At 41.7% G+C, this 17607-nt stretch overlaps 2 protein-coding genes across 3 annotated transcripts; one reads left to right on the forward strand and one right to left on the reverse strand.

Annotated features, from left to right (window-relative positions):
• Window positions 1–2717: 2717 nt before the first annotated feature.
• Window positions 2718–8131, forward strand: ubxn1 (UBX domain protein 1). Its single transcript, XM_086013640.1, has 10 exons — window positions 2718–2765; window positions 3257–3321; window positions 3409–3462; window positions 3535–3653; window positions 3843–3924; window positions 4938–5129; window positions 5205–5256; window positions 5333–5449; window positions 7319–7502; window positions 7598–8131. Exons 2-10 carry the CDS (start codon window positions 3263–3265, stop codon window positions 7636–7638), a joined length of 900 nt encoding a protein of 299 aa, XP_085869766.1. The 5' UTR covers window positions 2718–2765; window positions 3257–3262; the 3' UTR covers window positions 7639–8131.
• LOC147151659 (pre-mRNA-processing factor 39) lies at window positions 7204–17522 on the reverse strand. Of its 2 annotated transcripts, XM_086013616.1 has the most exons (15): window positions 17383–17522; window positions 16354–16604; window positions 16100–16225; window positions 15887–16005; window positions 15144–15311; window positions 14885–15065; window positions 14686–14790; window positions 12966–13083; window positions 12711–12886; window positions 10513–10636; window positions 10147–10418; window positions 9687–9871; window positions 9505–9579; window positions 8785–8956; window positions 7204–8702 (listed from the first exon to the last, which is right to left on the reverse strand). In XM_086013616.1, exons 1-15 carry the CDS (start codon window positions 17432–17434, stop codon window positions 8631–8633), a joined length of 2196 nt encoding a protein of 731 aa, XP_085869742.1. In that variant the 5' UTR covers window positions 17435–17522; the 3' UTR covers window positions 7204–8630. The 2 variants fall into 2 exon arrangements, with proteins under 2 accessions (XP_085869742.1, XP_085869752.1); XM_086013626.1 differs by lacking the exon at window positions 7204–8702 and having other exon boundaries at window positions 8861–8991.
• Window positions 17523–17607: the final 85 nt, after the last annotated feature.

The following is a 17607-nucleotide window of genomic DNA, read 5'->3' on the forward strand; positions in this document are numbered from 1 at the left end:
AAGAATTTGAAAATGGAGTGTGGTTAACCAAACATACATTTTCTATAACACTGTAGTTATTGGGGTTGTAATTAGGATGGATGTATACCTTTAGACAACCAACCATTCACACCCTATCACACCTATGGACAATTTAGACTAGTCTCCCAATACCAAACAAAACAAGCATGTTTTTGGAATGTGGGAGGAAGCCACAGTACCTGAAGCAAATTAACGCAAGCCTGAGCTGAGATTTGAACTTCAGAACTGTGAGGCAGACATGTTATCTTGTCCAACATGCTGCTCAGTTCACCATACAAATGAACAACAAAAGAGAGAATGTCTTTTCAATGTATTTTATTGACAGAACACTAACAAAATACGACAAATGCGATATATAGGATGTGGCCTACATAGAGGTTTGGGATGGTAAGAGGTGTCCCTCCACACATAACAGCAGCTCCACTGGAAGTCCAAGTTTTCCCATATGGAGATGCTGTTACAGCTGGCGAGACCCACAGCAAAAGAGCACAGCTGCCAGGCACAACTTGTGGGAAAAGTGAATGCAGTAGCATTCACTTCAGTAAGACAATGGAAAAAGGATGCATGAGGTATTAGAACTCAGTCAAGTTGTTTTAATGTCCATGATTACATTAGATTTTGGACAGAATGACACACAGGACATTACATCATATGTCGAAACTTTAATTAAATTGGGAAAGGGGGAATTCTAGCATTTCTTGTCAGGAGCTTCTTGCTTGAGCAACAACTTCCAGGCAGAATATTGCTCACACACGAAATAATGCTGCCCCCTCTTGGTCACAGTTTTCTGACTGAAGAAATCATTTACTGATAATATCACAGTCCTCAAGTGATAACACGACCCGCGCGTAATAAACCTAAAGTCAAGTACTGTCATGTCCTTGGCTTTTACCCCCCTTGAGATTACATTTTTACTCTTATGACACCAATAAAATGAGGGTCATTCACCTGGTGAATGAAAGAAGAATCTATGCTAGAAGTCAAGACAAGGAGTGATCATGTGAATACATCTTACAAGTTCAGATATATTTTACATACAACCATACTATGGAGTAATGTTTCAGTTCATTGTGTGAATCTTTTCAGAACAATTTTGCAGAATTTCTGTAACCGGGAATGACCTTTGACCTTTAACCCCATCCCAGAGGGGGGAAAAAAACAGGGCCATAAAGTAATTCAAGTTTGCACATTCACCATTTCCTTCACACTGTTGTTTTATAATGAAAGCTTGCCAGTTACATGAAAATAGATTGTCTCAAACCATTAGTTAAAATGAAAGCCAAAAAGGCAAACATTTGTTTTTGCTAGCTGAATTTAATTGATTACAGTACTTAAATTTACTATAATTAAATACTTACCTCGGTTTCTGGACAAATATCATGGCAGCAGTGATTTTGGGAAGGAGGTCTGCTCTGTTACAGAAATTACATGATGTGTCTCTTTATGCAATAGTGATCATCATTTACAGTTTTGCGTATGTACATCAAAATCAATCCCATGCATTACATGAACAATGATTGATTGCATACCCACCCTTGTCCGGCGTTCAATGGCCCTTCGTAAGAGTCGAATATGCATGACAGAATTCTTTTGGGGGGTACCATATGTTTGAAATCAATTCAAATTCACATTCAAGAATTTTGAAAACTCAATATATAAAACATATATATTAAATGTGGATTTGTAGGTCACAAAGAACACAGAATATTTAAAAAAAATAGTTGATGTAAATGCACAAGAATTTCATACTTACAGACAAGAATATGGAGTCTGATGTAAAAAAAAAAAAACACTGAAAACGATATGAGTGACTAACAGCTAGTGGAGAGCTGTCCTGAAGAAAGGTGACAACTAAAGAAAATGCTTGCACCCAGACTGGCTGCTCCTTAAGATAGCAAGGTGGGCGAGAAAGAAATTAATCATTACAATTACTGTAAATATGTAACAGACCCACCCTGCTCATAAAACTCAAAAAGCAAATGTCATTGTAGTTATTGTGTTTGTGCACCAACAAACGCACATCATGTGATTAAAACAAAGAGTCACCAGCCATGCATCTTGAAGCACTTTTGGGGGTCACCGATCATTATTTTATTCCGGATTGGGAATTGCAGTGAACTGACTGAACCAGTTAAGTGGGGCAATGACAAAACATAATACTGGGTCAGGTGTTGTGTTTGTATGTAACAGTGACACGAGAATTACCCTTTAAAATGGGTTTATTTATTATCAGTGGGGAGAAAAGTACTTGTCTATTTTTGTTCAAAATAGACAAAAACTGAAAAGATTATGAAATAACCATGTAGTGTGCGATATAACAAGAATTGATCACAACAATGATATATTTTATTTAACCTTTATTTTCGCAAGTATAGGTAAACTTATTAACAACATTCATGAACAATACTAATAAATGAAAAAAAACAATCCTTTGAATAAATCATACATTAATCTAGATGTATACAGAAACCCTGAGGTTAAATTTATCATGTATATATTTTTGAAATTGTCCCTCTTTAGTGGTTTACTTTGAAGTCAGAACATTGTTATTAAAATTTTTAGTTGCAAAGTATTGAACCTCACGTCAAGTCAAATTACAAACAGAATTATAGTGTGTGAGTAATAGCTGTCCAAAGGTACTAATAATTATAATAAATGTTATTTTATTTATTTTTTTGACAATGTGGATAACTCATGTCGTTCTTTTTGACATACGTGCGCTTCCGTACTGTGGCTGCGAAAGCGTGAGTAAGCTAACATCCCGCCGTTATTAATTTGTCGTTCCAATAGAGGAATTAAAATAGAATAGGTGTGGTGTTTTTTTACACGCTAAACAAACAATTAAATAGTAATAGCTTACGTGACGCTCAAGTTTATTGGCGTTGTGTTTTTGTCGCCTTTCGACTCGAAAGCCTCGCTGGACTGGACCGCTAAAGCTAGCTGGGGCTCTTTGAATCCTAGCCACATCAATGCTAATTTAAGATCCGTTTGTCGTTGTGTAAGGCAGCCACGTCCGAACACGCTGTGGTAAGATAATCCTCGTCTTCGTAAGCTTCATTTGTGACTTGTATAATCAGTTGTAACGTTTGTTTTGAACTGAATTCTGAGCTTCAGTTCAAAGTCATATTAGCTACAGTTGGGTTGCGTCTAGCAGAATGCATAAATGACGTGACTTCCGTCAATGTAAGAACATAAGAGAAAAGTGAATGTAAAGAGATGAAAACGTGTGTTTCAGCTGAAAATGGCAGACTTAACAACGCTTGAGAGCCTATTGGAGATGGGCTTCGAACGGAACAGGGCGTAAGTGACAGTGGATTTTTGTTTTACAAGTACTCTTTGTTGAGGTTAAGAGCAAGAAGAAATGCTTACGTTGTCCTGTCTTTTCAGAGAAAGGGCTGTGGCCAGCACTGGGAACCAGGGGATCGAACAAGCTATGGACTGGTGAGTCAAAAACACACAAGAGCCAAGTCAGAAATGTGCAGTGATGGCGATCTACACGTGTGCTTTCTTCAGGTTAATGGAGCATGAGAACGATCCGGACATCGATGAGCCATATAAGCCTCCTGTTCTGGCAGCACCGGACGATGACCAGACTGGCATGCAAGAGGCTTCGCTCGGGGGAACAGCCGGAGGTACATAGTGCCTGAAAACACTCAAATATGAACTGTCACTTGCATATTTTGTTCCAATTGTAGCATGCAAGCAACAAGTAAAACTACATGGCTTTGTAGTAGGTTCCTCCATTGTTTTGCCTTTTTATTCACATCTATAAGGATAAGCGGGTCAGAAAAGAAATGGATGGATGTTTTGTTGTCTCTCAGTTGCGAGTGGAGAAGGCAGCCAGATTGGTGATGCTGACAAAAAGCCCATGACAGAAGAGGAGAAACAACAGCAAGTCAGAAGGTCAGAGTTCACACCAGGGTTACATTATAATAGATTTGGATTTTTCATTATATTTAGTTTTTAAAGCATGTTTGTTATTATTATTTTTTTGCTTCCGTCTATTTTTTATTATTAGATTTAGTATTAGTTTTTTTTATACAGTGTATATGCCAAGTGTGAGAACAAAAAAAAGGTAAATAAGTATTGCGTAATAAAATCTCTCTCAAAATTGTATTACTAGGGCCCGCCCCATTATTTGGCTGACCGTTTTGAGCCGAACTGGCTGATTTGGTTCTTTTAAAAATCACCCTTTTTGTTTGTTTGTTTTTTAGACACAGCACATTCCAACATAAAACAATGAGAATGATATTCAAGCATCCAGAAAAAAACATCAGATTTATGCCTATTTTCTCAGTATTGTAAAGCTAAACAAATACTAACCTACAAAGTATTGTAAAACGGTCAAATGTTCTGCCTGTTATTCGTATGCTTATTGTAAATGTTAGGGGACCACAAAAGTAGTTATTTTACTCATTAAATCTTTTTTTTTGATTACTCAGTTATCAGAACTTTACTCTGCCAAATATCGGAATCGACATCAACCTCCAAAAAATCAATTTTGGTTGGGCCCCAGTATTAACCATCCACAAAACAAATACGTTGACTGTCTAACACTCCACAGAATTGAAAGTGTAAGTACGGCAGTGCATAATACGTCTTCGAAGGTTAGATTAGCTGTGTTGCAATGTTCAGTAAAACCATTCATAAGTACACTTCCCAAATGACTGTTGGAACATTGTTGTAACATAAGGCTGCACAGCTTTTGTAAAAACAGACCCAGGCAAAATAAGTATATTTAAAACTAACCTTTGACGCTTATGTATACAATTCATTGACAAAAAGTCAAAACAAAGGTCATTTTCGTTGTAATTATAGGTTTAGTTGGTTCGCTTAGTGTAAAATGTAGTTTCAGTTTTCGTTTTTTTTTTTTTTTAGCCTCTCTCAATCTGATACCTGCGGCTTGTGTGCGCCAGGCTGGAGGAGCTGATGCGTGTGAAACAGGCAGAGCGGCGAGAGCGCGAGCGCGCCGAGGAGCTGGAGAAGGAAAAGCAGCGCAGGAAGCAGGGCCAAGAGCTGCAGCAGATTCGCAACAAGCTGCAAGACGACGACATGAAGAAGCTGGCCGAGCTGCGGCAGAGAGAGAAGATGGAGGACAAGCTGGCCAGGTAAGGTCGCCGTCGACGTCTCGGAGCAACAAGCGGTGATGTCATGTTAAAGTGATTTTGGTTTTCCCCCACTAGGCAAAGGGTTAAAGAAAAGATAGCGCGAGACAGGGAGGAGAGAGCACAAAAGGTAGTTGACTCTGCATTTTTCTTTGTGGCGACGGCAACAGCCGTGACTGGAATTTTTCTTACCTTGCCCACGAAAGTTTGGAGGAGGAGGAACCTCGAGCACAAGTACTACTTCAGTCCAGCCCAGCCCGGTGTCACCCACCAGTCAGGGTCCGCCTCCCATCAAGAAAGAATATGACGAGTCCAGGATACAGGTCAGGATTGGAATGTGGCCTTCTCTGAACTTTTGACTGCACTTTGGTGTTTGATCCATCAATGAACCAATACATTTCCCGGGTCAGTTACAATTGGTCATTAAACAGTTGTCTTCCTTGTGCTGTTCACATTTTGACATCATGAGATGAGACCATGGTGGGGTTCCGGCAGATTTTTCAAAAGTCTGAGAAAGCGTTGAATCCAAGAATCTAATAAGAAGGCCTTAATTAGGGCCGGAGAAGCGAACATTACTTTTTTGAGGAATTAAATTAAACTAAAACTCACCAAACTTTGCACACAAATCGGGCCTGGCGAAAAATGTGATATTTTAAAGTTGCTTACACACGAGTACAAAAAAAAAAAAAAAAGGTTTGTATTGAGTTTTAACGGAGCCCTGTCCTGGTACATTTGACCTACGGCTACGAAAATTGGGAGGCACGTGGAGCACCCTGAGATGTACAAAAAAAATCTTTGGTAGCTCTCAGGGTTGTCTGAAATTTATAATTGAATTGAAAATGACCCATCCACTTTTTCAGTGTACACTGAAACAAATGCTGTGTTGAATTTACTCACTTTTATTTCAGCAAGTGGTTGCACAAAATAAAATCATCTGGATCCAGATACATTTATTTAGTACATGTATAGTCTACTTAAACCAATAAGGCCGGGAGTGCATAAACGCGTTTCTACCACTAGAGCTTGGAGCGCTGTTGCATCTTTCTACCCTTAAAGCTTGGAGAGCGTATACGTCATTTTCTTTTTTTGTTTTTGATATATAATTTTAGACAAAGACAAAATCGACGTCTTTGTAACAGATTTACAGGATGGTAATTACCACTCCATTTTTTTAAATTTAAAAATAGTGCTTCTCTTGTACTGACACTTTTTTTACATCTTCGATTGAAATAGTGAAGATGAATAAACACGGGTCTGTGTGAAAGCCATGTGTCTAAGGTCTCAATTTCTTTTGGAATGATGTTACTATCTGCTTCAGGGGCTGAGATATTAATCATTTTGTAAGTGTAGAATTTATGGGAAAACCTTTTCAAGGTTTTCAAGGGTAATTCCAAAGACGACCTTAGGTTTTGGGGAGCTGTTGAGCCTGGCGCTTCAAGATGTATCTGGATCCAAATATTTCATGCAACCACTTGGAAGAAATAAAATTGAGTAAATTCAACATAAACCTTTTTTCTGTGATACTGTACCTAAAGACTTCTCATATACGGACTCCGATTTTTCTAAATAACAGACGGCAGTTCTAGGCTACACCAAAATTCGCCTGCGAACGGAAGGAAGGAGGAAATGAAATTGAGTGTGTAGCTCTGAAAGAGGGCGGAGAAGGAAAAACTCAAGGTTCTTTGAGATAAACCTGGTCCCGACCAGGTTAGGTTCAGAGTCTGTCACTGCGGTAACTGAACGAGAGCTTAAGTTACCCCTCTTTCTCTGGTTTGAGTTACCTCCCTTTTAGAAATGGAACACTCAGTTCCCCTCATTTCAGGGTTAGCAGACTGAGCTTTCACTAAACCTGCTTTGTGGAACGGACCCCAGATGTATGTCGCAACTTTGCGCAACATGGTGAAGTTTGTCATAAATTGAACTTCAAATGGAATTGGAAAAAAAGTCTTACCTTGCAAGACGGCACTGTAACATTGATCAGCATTACTTCACCGTTACGAGGCTTCAACCAGGATGTCAGGAAAGTGTCATCATGTTACAACAGAGAGACTGGAGGAGTCATGGAAGGACATTTAAGTCGACGTGCGTAGAAACTTTTAATGGATCAAACACCTGTTGTGAATTTTGTCAATCGCCTCCCTTTTAGAGAAAAAAAACAGTTCACTTTAGCACTTGTCCCGCGTTTACAACAGGTGCGTCTGCTGGACGGCTCCACCCTCACGGCGGTGTTCAAGGCTCAGGAGCCTCTGGCGGCGGTACGCGTCTACGTGCAGGTGAACGGCAACACGCCCGAGGGTCAGGACTTCACGCTGCTGTCCCCTTACCCCCGTCACGTCTACACTGATCTGGACATGGAAAAGCCCCTCAAAGAGCTGGGTGGGACACATTTTGCTCTTCGGCCGCACACGATGCTTGTTCTGGCCGTCTTTGCTGGTTCTAATCCATTTCCCCCTTGATTGGTCTTTGTTTAGGTTTGGTGCCTTCAGCTGTGCTGGTCGTTACCAAAAAGTAAGTGTGATCTTAGGGGGAGCATTGTGCTCAGTGAGCCTACCTCGCCACCTCCACTACATTTACGCAAGAAACCGACTGGACTGGACCTCATTGTGTCAAGACAGCCAACTGGACTAATAATGATAATGAAGGTTGAAATTACGCGATCACTCATAATATCGGCTAAAGCTTCAAAGAAAAAGAAATGGTTGTGTGGCTGGTTGAGTTCACTGGATGTTTGTTTGGAATGCAGTGACTAAAGATGTACATACTAGTAAATCTCGCAGGCATCTGACTGGTGTCAATACGGTCAACACAGAACACCCATTTTAACTGGATTCCTCCATTATAAACTTTCTCCACTTGCCTTTTTAAAAGGGCCTTAAAATGAGTTCACAATTTACCGATTTTGTGAGATTCTACTTTGCCAGTTTTTATAAGTCAGAATAAAGTGACAAGTATGTCTACGTAATAGATTTCCAAGAATTGACTTTCAATAAAGCTGACTTGGAGAACTGCTGTGGTGCTCATTTTACAATGTTGGAAAAGGTGCAATTGAATTTTTTTTTTTTCTTCTTTTTTACAAACCACAAAACACTGCTTGTGGATGAGGTCAAACACATCTCAGTCTCAAAAGTAGCATTTCAAAATCCAAACACGTACCGGTATATGCAGACCCACGAGACACTATAAAACACTTTATGTACATCAGGGAACAAATGTGTACTTTGCAGGAGTGTACAAAATCCCCCGTAATGGCCTGCAAAGTTAGATTATAAAATAACTTTCAAACAAAACTGAAAGCCTGTAGACATACAAAAATAGTTCTGCTTAAAACAGAGCAACACGCAGTCATATCACTTATCGTCCGGCTGCCTTGCAACACCAAGCCTGAACCGTAGCACCTTGTCAGGAGAGGCAAAGTGAAAATATGCTGGGAGACATTTTGCGAGAACCACACTTGGGAGGACAGTTTTTTGTGTTTGTTCCCCACTTAGTTCTTCTCAGCAACATTTAGCTAGGTGGATAGTATCCCTGGTTGTAGTTCCAGGTGTTTTGGTAGCCATAACTGCTGTACTGCGGTTGCTGGCAGAAGGGGGGGAAAAAAATTACTACACAATACGAGACATCGTTTGAAATCAATTTTAACAGACAAATTCATTCATACCTGATACCAGTTGCTGTATCCGCCGTAGCCACCGGACTGGGCGCTCACGTCCATGGTCATCGCCGAGGGAGGCGGGACAGTGATTGGGACCTGGGGATCGGTGGACGGGACTTGTGCCGACGCGTCATCTGCCGGGGCATCTTCGCTTTTGATCTCCTCTCGGACCTCGTCGCTGTGGGGAATTAGAAGAAGCGTGGCTGTGACCATCTGCCAATGGTCATGTGCGTCGTTATAATTAGGAAGGGTTGCACCCAATCAGAACACAGTCTGTGTTATCAGCTGGTTGCAACAGAGAGACTGGAAGAGTCACAGAAATGGACGGCCTTGAAAACGTATCGGTCGGTTCGTGGATCAAACGGCTGTTAGACAACAGTAGAGCTGCAACGTTGAATCGAAAACTGACTATCGAATGAATCCATAATCAAAATAAAATTCATCGATAATCATTTTTGATAATCGATTAATCGTCTTGAGACCTAGTTTAATTCAAAATTGTCCAAATCCTTGAAACTTCTGCCTCTCAACATTAAATATCAGATTTTGTGGTTGTCAAAGCAGAGCATTTATTTGACGCTGATTTTAAAAAATGTCCCTTTCACTTTTTTTCCTAGTATATCAGGTTCACAAGGATGGAATGGAAATGAGAACAATCTGATTCATTTAATTAATTGACAAAATAATCAACATATTAGAGAACAGCAAGTTGTGTCTTTCCCTTACCTGTTTTCCGCTTCTCTCTTTGTCCCACCCAGCTCTTTGAGCAGCTTCTGGTGCTCTTCGTAGACAGAGAGCACACTAAGCACAGGCAGGCCGTGAGGGACAGTCGGGAAAAAAAAAACAAACAATTAAAACGTGACCCCCAAAAAAACAAAAAAGCAACAACTGATGAATGAGAGATTGACCTCTGGACGGAGTTGCTGTACTCTTCCACAAACTGGAGGCAGCGCTGTGAGAGGATGATTTTGGTGTGCGGTGTGAGAGGCGCCGCCAGGGCTCGCGTCACACACTCCTGCACGGCCTCGGCCGAGGACCACGGCTCGCTTGATGCCTCCAACTCCAGCAGGTTCAGGTGCAGCTTGTCATTACCCTGACAGTGAGAAGAATGAGAGGCCGTTACACGTCATGTGTTCAGAGCACTACTGACACTTACTACCGTTCTTTCCTCCTGGCTCGCCACCATCCTGCCAACTTATTTCTACAGTTAGTCCATGTGGAAAAATGATCCCTGCAAGGCTTCGAGGTACAGATTTTCCTTCTACGTACTTTTTGGGGTAATTGAATGAATTTGATTCGATTAATAGTTTCACCTCTTAGAAAAGCTGAAAAGTGTTGCAGTCGAAAGACCAGCTGCTGGGCACTCACCGGACTGATCTCCAGCGCTTCCTGTAAAACGCTACGGGCTCTGCCGGGGTTTCTGCCGAGCTTCAGCAGCAGCCGAGCAAGCTTGATGGAGTAGAAGGCGTGCAAGGTGGGCTTTTCTTTCGACTGGCTCACCGCCTCCCGCAGCAGAGCTTCCGACTGCTGGAGTTGACCCGCCCTCCTCTCCAAAGCGGCCCTGCGGAGACGAACCACGGCCAAACCTGGCATGTTTTTATCCAGAGCCTCCAGCACTCGCCGAGCCTCGGCCGGGTCGCCTGAGGGCCAAGACGAGGCGCGGTGAGAAAAGAGGGGCACGGGCACAGAACTTAAAAGTGGAGCAACAGGAGAAGTTACTGTGCTGCCTCGTACCGTGTCTCTCCTCAAAAGTGGCCCTCCGCATGTGGAGGTTAGGACTGGAAGGCAGGTGAAGACAGGCTCGCTTGTAGACAGCCCGAACCTCGTCCACGCTGCGTGTCTCCAGGTATTGAGCATACTGAACAAAAACACAAAAGGCAAAGCAAGGCACTTTTATTTATACAGCACATTTCATACACTAGACAACTCAATGTGCTTCACACAACCAAAAGCAAACCATCTAAAAGCATTTACAAACAAATAGCAAAAGGCAAGAATTAGTACAAGAACGTACATTGGCAATATCAAGGCATTTACAAACAAAAGATTTAAAGGCATTTCAAGGCAAAGTAAAGAAATAAAAAGTAGCTTTCTAAAATTACTGAGAGTGAAATTGACTTTAAATGCTTAAAAGACCGTCAAGGGACATTTGATTGGGCTGAACACTGGCACTTATATAATAGGTCTATCTGTAAAAATTACATCAGCACTAAAATTGACTCCTTGAAAACCTCCTCAGTGGTTCAGGGACTTTTTGTAACAAAGTAGTAATGCCCCCAAAGTGGGAGGAGAATACTTGATTGACAGCAGACAGGCCACTACGTCAGTGAACTAAAGAGGCAAGCGTTGTAATACTGTTTCCTTCCTTCCTTGGTTGGTCACTTTGTCTTGCTCACTTCGTGTCTGAAAAGTGAAAATGGTGACCAATCGCCACCAAAATTCAAAGAGATGGGCACTTGACCCTTTTTTGCCAGTCCGTCCTCCACCCGCGACCTGGGCACCCTTCTGCCATCGTCCCTCCATCCTCATTCATAAAAATAATCGTCCTCCAAACCTCATCCTTTTAAAGTGTCCGTACACTCATAATCAATATTTAAAGCTCATTCGCTGGCTAATTTCCTGTACACGTCCCCTTACCGGCTGGGAGTATCATGAGTGCATTGAATTGTTTACAATTATTTAACCAAGGTAGCATTTAGCTGCCAACTTCACACAGGTCAGTCACCTGACCAGAGCCCACCAGGGGACATCACAAGAATATTTAAGATTACTTTATAACGCAATACCATTGCATTTTATTGACAAACTTTTGCATTATAATGCAATACGTGTTCAGTTTTTATTGCGTTATTTCGCTATACAATTATTCTTACAAAATAATGCAAGGTTATTTTAGGAGGAAATAAAAGTCTTCCACTTCCGGGTCATTTAAATGTAAGTCAGCGCTGGCAGAGATTTTTGTGGTCTAAAGATGTCCCACACACAATACTTCGCATGCAAAGGGATAAGGTTGGTTAACAAAACAAAATTGCTATCCACCTTTTCCCTACGCCCAATACATACATTATCCCGGATGACATCGGCTTGGCGAAATTTCAAAGTTGAAAATAGAGCATCCCCACCCGCAACCCTAATGAGGATACGCGGTGCAGAAAATGGACGGCTGGACGGACGGACTGAAAATCTAGCGACGAGGCCGACCCTCCTGCCGAGCGTGGACGCTTTCGACGGGTCATTTTCGGATGAGCGGTGCGCGTGTACCCCAAATGTAAACTCATATCTTGGCGGCTTATCAAAGACAACAGATCCATCTTGAGAGAGACTGCATGTAAGCTGCTCATCAGTCTAAGCGTTACGAATGAAAATAGATTTCAATTGAATAAATGAGAAGAGAACACGAGAAAAGAGGATGATATATAAAGAACTTGACAGAAACCAATCAAATTCTTCAACGGAGCCTCCTTGGGGAAAGGTCAAATGCTACAAAAAAATGGACGGTTGGTTGGATGATGCAAAAACTACATAATTGCACAACTACCACAAACACAAATTGCCAAGAAGACATTACGTTTTTACATTTTACATTTTAGGTCAGCACTCTAGAACGAGTGGAGAATCTTGACAGATTTTAAGTTTTACTCTGCTTGCACTGGGGCAAAGATTGGGGTGCAGTAATCCACCATATCCAGAAGATGGAGCTGTGTTGAAAAAGTGTTGTGAGTGCCCGCTTTCTTCTTCATGTATCTGTATGTACTTGGCCCACCTGGAGTGGAACAGCATCCATCATATGACTTTTCAAACAAGCAAATGAGTTGTTTCGGATTGTGGTCCACCCTCAACCGATTCTAGTCATCTTTGTAAAGGCGGGATTTCTGACATTGGGTCGTCTTAGGATGCACCCATTGTTTTGGCCACTGAGTGCATTCTCTTACCCGGGTCCAGAATTCCTCATAGAGAGCACAGGCGATCAGACAGCGCTCAAAGAGCACACGGACTCTGTGGTCGTCGAGGGCAACCTGGCTTTCCTCCGTTCCTTGCCGACTCGGGGCTGCCACCTCGGGGCCCTCCGTGGCGGCCTCTTTGACATCGCCGTCTGTCTCGTTTGAATCTGCGCATACACGCCAGAGTCGAACGGGATGTTTGTGGCGTCACATTTAACAAGACCACGTCTGCGTTTCCGGCATCACCTCTGTTACGATGTCCAGCGTCTTTGTCCAGCTGGGCGAGCTCCCAGTCCAGGTAGGAGTGCCAACCGCGCAGCTGGCTTTGATCAAGCGGCTTCACGTGGAAGTATGGACGTTTGATCTACAAAACAAATGGATTCATTTGTGTGACTAGTACACTTTTGACAGCAAAACCAGTAGACAATGGCTGACCATTACCGATCAATTTTTAAACTAGAATAAAGAAAAAAAAAACAAGAGAGCAGACTAATTAATCTCATTGAGACCCTGTTTTTATCATTTAATTTCTGCTTCATTCTTGATGGCTATTTTTAGAACAGTAGCGATAGTTGCGTACACAGCACTATACAGTATTCTGTTTTGACTTTCAGGAGGTAGTGTCAGAGCTATCTATAAGTAGTGAATTGGTGAGTTTTATCTGACCTCTAATTCTGAGCATATTATCTGTATTCAATTTGTGTTCGATGAGCCTGTCTTAACAAGGGTCCGGCAGAACTTTACTCGCTCAAGGAGAGTGGACATTACAAAAGGCTAGCCAACTCTGACCGACTGAGAACCAACTGTTCTCTGTGGACCCGTGTGCCTTGACAGATGAGGTACTCAAAAAAAAAAAAAAAGAACAAAGGAAGACATTTATGTTCCAATGGTGTTGATATGCAGATTTTTTTTTTGTGTGTCAATGTTTTAAATAACAGCTGGGATAGGCTCCAGCACGCCCCGCGACCCTTGTGAGGAGAAGCGGTACAGATAATGGATGGATGGATGTTTTAAATAAAGAAATAATTATAACAAAGAAATGAAAAACCAATAGACTTACAATGGCACCATGACTTGAGAGTTTAATTTGTTCATAAGCAAACTCAATGAAATCACTATTCCCCATTGAAATAAATTGAAATTTCATCCATCCATTTAAGCCACAAAAGCAACCACTTTGAAACGTACTGTAAAGCTCAAGTCAGTTGTTGCTATTAATCGCACTGGTCAACAGCCAATTTTATTCAGACATGTCTTTATGTGTCACTCAATGTATTTTTGACGGTCTTTATGTGTCACTCAATGTATTTTTGACGCTGATTTGAAAAACTGCCTTTACTTTTTTTCCAGCACATCATTTTTTTTTAGATTTTTCTTTTTTTTTATGTTTAAATTTGACCTATAAATGCTTGCGCAATACGGATCTTATCACTGGTTCTAATTTATAGCTATGAGGGTTCAGAAAAATCACCTATTGCTGAACCTAAACCTAAAAGATGAAGTGAACCCCAAAATATTTGTTACAATACTATGTTCTATGTAGCCCCACTGGTCTAAACACGGCATTGTAATTGATGTTGTGTTTATAAAATATGAGTTAAGCAGCAAAATCCACCTGTTTTGTCCATCTTTTTCCACTTTCTGTCGACTGAAAATGAAATCACAGTTACTCAGGGCTCAGGTAACGACCAATCATGGTTTAGCTTCAGAAAACTGGTGAGCCATGATTGGATTTTGCTACTTAACTCATATTCCACAAACGCATTAATTAGAATGAGGAATTTAGACTAGTTAACATTTTCTTGTAAAATAATTTTTGGGGTTGACTGAATCAAGTTACCACTGTGTTGCGAATCTTCAAGAGTGAGCAATGATTTTACAGTTGCGCATCAGGAACGATTGCTTACGAACAAGGCAGGGTCCAATGAAGGTCCAAGAATCAAGACAACAACAGATCAAGACTCACAATGTCTTCAAAGTTCCATCTCTTGCGAACTTCATTTTCATTCTTCTGGTAAATTTTGTCACGGCGGACCAACACTTGTTCTCTGATCCTCTGCATCAGCTCCTCCTATGCAAAGCGAACACAGAAACAATAAAGGTCATCATACTGCGACGATCTCAGCTCAATGGGTCCAAGTGCGATGCGGTGAAGAGTTCCTTACCGAGTCTGTGCCCTCGGGTGTGGCGGGTTCTTCCTCCCCGGGCGGCATCTCTTTCCCTTTCTCCTTGGACTGTTCGGCACGCTCCACTTTCTGAGTCTCCCGGCAAAAGGCCCTCACCTCCTCATACTCCTCCAGAGAAAGAGCTTCTTTGGGCTCAGCGTTGCTCAGGTGGGCCTTGAACCTACGCCAGACGTCGCACGCAGCAATAACAACAAGACTGTTTTTCCCAATCACGATTGGAAGCATTGGCGTGTCTTACTTTTCGTAGTGCGTGTTGTAGTGCTGCGTGGGAACTTTGAGGACTCTGTCGAGCACAGCTATGGCATTCCTCAAGTTGCCCTGCTCCTTCTCCCATTCGACATACAGATCCCACAGACGGTCCGAGTGGAAGTCCAGGCCTGCTGCGACAATTGCGTCCTCAAACACACTGAAAGTTGAGCATGGATGTCAGTGAGACAAAAACGTTTTGGGTAAAAGACAACCCAAGTAAAGGGACCGTATGTCCCAGCAGTAAAACGTGGGGGGTTGTCTCTCTCATTTTTGCTGAATGGTAACATACCACACATTCCCTTTCATATACACTATATTGTTCTCTTCTACAGCTGTGCATATTCTTTTCTTTGTAATACAACCGTAAAAAAAAGTTTATACAATGTTTTGCAATATTAAAATGTGTGTTTTAATTACTCTATATGTGTTTAACCCATTAAGGCCTAAAGCGTCTGGCTCAACAGTTCCCCAAAACCTAAGGTCGCCTTTGGAATAATTACCCTTAAAAACCTGAAGTTTTCCCAGAAATTCAACACTTACAAAATAAAGAATATCTCAGGCCCTGTAGCAGACAGAAATCGGTCTATCTCTAAACTGTACAAATAAAGCCAAACCCCTAACCTACAGTAATAGACACCTGGTACTGTCAACATTTTAGTAAATTAAAAAAAAAAAAAAAAAGAGAACACACGCTACTATATGAGGAACTACAGTAATTGTGGATGAGTGTACCTGCGAATGCGCTTGGGCGACTCTTGCTGGTTCATGTCCAGTGTTCCCAACAGTAGATTGATGTAGTGGATCCACAGATCGACACTCAGAGGGATTGACTGAAGACCCTGAACACACACCTAACACAAAACACATGACTAGCACCATAGCCTCTGAAAACCAATAAAATACGAGCCACACAATTTGGCTTTAGTTTTTTTTTTAATTCTCTACCTCAGCTGCTTTGTCATTGTTACCCGAACGACGCTCCAAATCGGCAAATTTTTTCCAATACCCATAGCAGAGCGGATAGCGGCCGAGGAAGGCCATCAGGGCTCTCTGTGATGCTGTAACGTGGCCCTGACAGGAACAATGTGTTGATGTTACAGGATTCGCAACATTTCTTGATGAATAAAATAGGTCTGCGTGTGACCCAATCTGATATTAATGATACCCCCCCTTTTACAGTATAAACCTCAAGCTGTCACCTCTTGCTCACAGTACTGCAACAGGTCAGTCCAACTGGTGAAGTCTTGAGAGTTGTCGTGTGCAGCATTCCACAGACGTTCAAAGTCTGCTGGCAGATCGCCTCCCTCGTCCTCTGTGGCTGGAGGCAGTGAGAAGGAAGCCTGGTCTGCCTGCGTAAAGGCCGCAGAGGCCTCAGTGGCCGAGTCTGCACAGCCGTTCTCGTCTAACATCTCTGGAAGAGGTAGCGTGGGAGCCTCGGCAGCCTCTATGGCTATAAAATAGCACATGAATAAAAGAAAGTCAAATTTTTCATCAACCTTTATGCCTTCCATTAGTTATTCTGGATAAGAAATATTGGGTTGCAAAGAAATATTCCTATCTGTATGTACGATGATGTTAATGGCTTTTAAATAAATTGCATTTGTAACTGTTCCTATGCATAATTGGAATTCGAGGAGGATGACAATTTATGCAGCACCGCCGCTTACTGTTGACTGAAATTGACGTCAGCGTGCCCTTGGACTCGCACTTGCAATCATAGCCAACCTGCTTTCTGGGTTTGGTCAAAACATGTCAAATTTGACCCGAATAGAATGTAAGTGTTAAATGAGCTAAATACAGAAGTAAGTCTATTAGTGCTGGTCATCGATACGAGCAGCAAACATAAATACATTTTGTTTGTATTTATTTTCCTCCACAACATGTTACGAGGCAACAGCTAATTTAATTCATTCAGAGCGAAGCATGATAACTCCTCTCACTTGAAACCGCTATTAGAAAATCTGAACAAGGTATTACCACAAGCAAAGAGGAAATAGAATACTATTTCTGAGAAGTCGCTAAAGTGACAAGTGTTACTTATTCCAGTTGCCAAGGAGTGCATTTGAACGCCAGTTAGCCTAGCTTGGGCTAGTCACGGCTTCCTTCAAACCAAGAACCTTAGTTGGACGTTTATCTTGTGCTCAAGCAGAATGAACCACGCCTTTAAACGTACGTCCAACACGTTGCATAACATCACTTTGACTTGAATTTAACTTTATTCAAGGTACCTGAAGGCTCTCCGAGGTCCCCATTGCCGCTCATTTCGCCTTCTGTCGCCATGATGGCAAACCTCGCTCCTGCGTCACTAAACCGCGACGCTAAGGCGTAATTTCATTCGGACGTCACAAAAGCGACGCTAATGTAGCAGGAAAATATTACTTTAAAAACTGTAATGTAAAACAATTCGGTCAAACGAAGAAGGATATCAAAAATATGCAAAAGGTAAACGTCAG

Source organism: Filicampus tigris, chromosome 2 (genome assembly GCF_054856515.1).
Source record: "Filicampus tigris isolate MCC_2025a chromosome 2, RoL_Ftig_1.0, whole genome shotgun sequence".
In the NCBI taxonomy this organism is placed as follows: Eukaryota; Metazoa; Chordata; class Actinopteri; order Syngnathiformes; family Syngnathidae; genus Filicampus; species Filicampus tigris.

Coding starts and splice junctions, on each gene's coding strand:
- ubxn1 (XM_086013640.1), top strand. CDS start 3,263: ATGGCAGACTTAACAACGCTTGAGAGCCTATTGGAGATGGGCTTCGAA. Junction 3,654..3,842: donor GCTCGGGGGAACAGCCGGAG/GTACATAGTGCC, acceptor GTTGTCTCTCAG/TTGCGAGTGGAGAAGGCAGC. Junction 7,503..7,597: donor AAAGCCCCTCAAAGAGCTGG/GTGGGACACATT, acceptor GTCTTTGTTTAG/GTTTGGTGCCTTCAGCTGTG.
- LOC147151659 (XM_086013616.1), bottom strand. CDS start 17,434: ATGGCGACAGAAGGCGAAATGAGCGGCAATGGGGACCTCGGAGAGCCT. Junction 9,872..10,146: donor AAGCGCTGGAGATCAGTCCG/GTGAGTGCCCAG, acceptor TCTCACTGTCAG/GGTAATGACAAGCTGCACCT. Junction 8,957..9,504: donor AAGAGAGAAGCGGAAAACAG/GTAAGGGAAAGA, acceptor AATTCCCCACAG/CGACGAGGTCCGAGAGGAGA.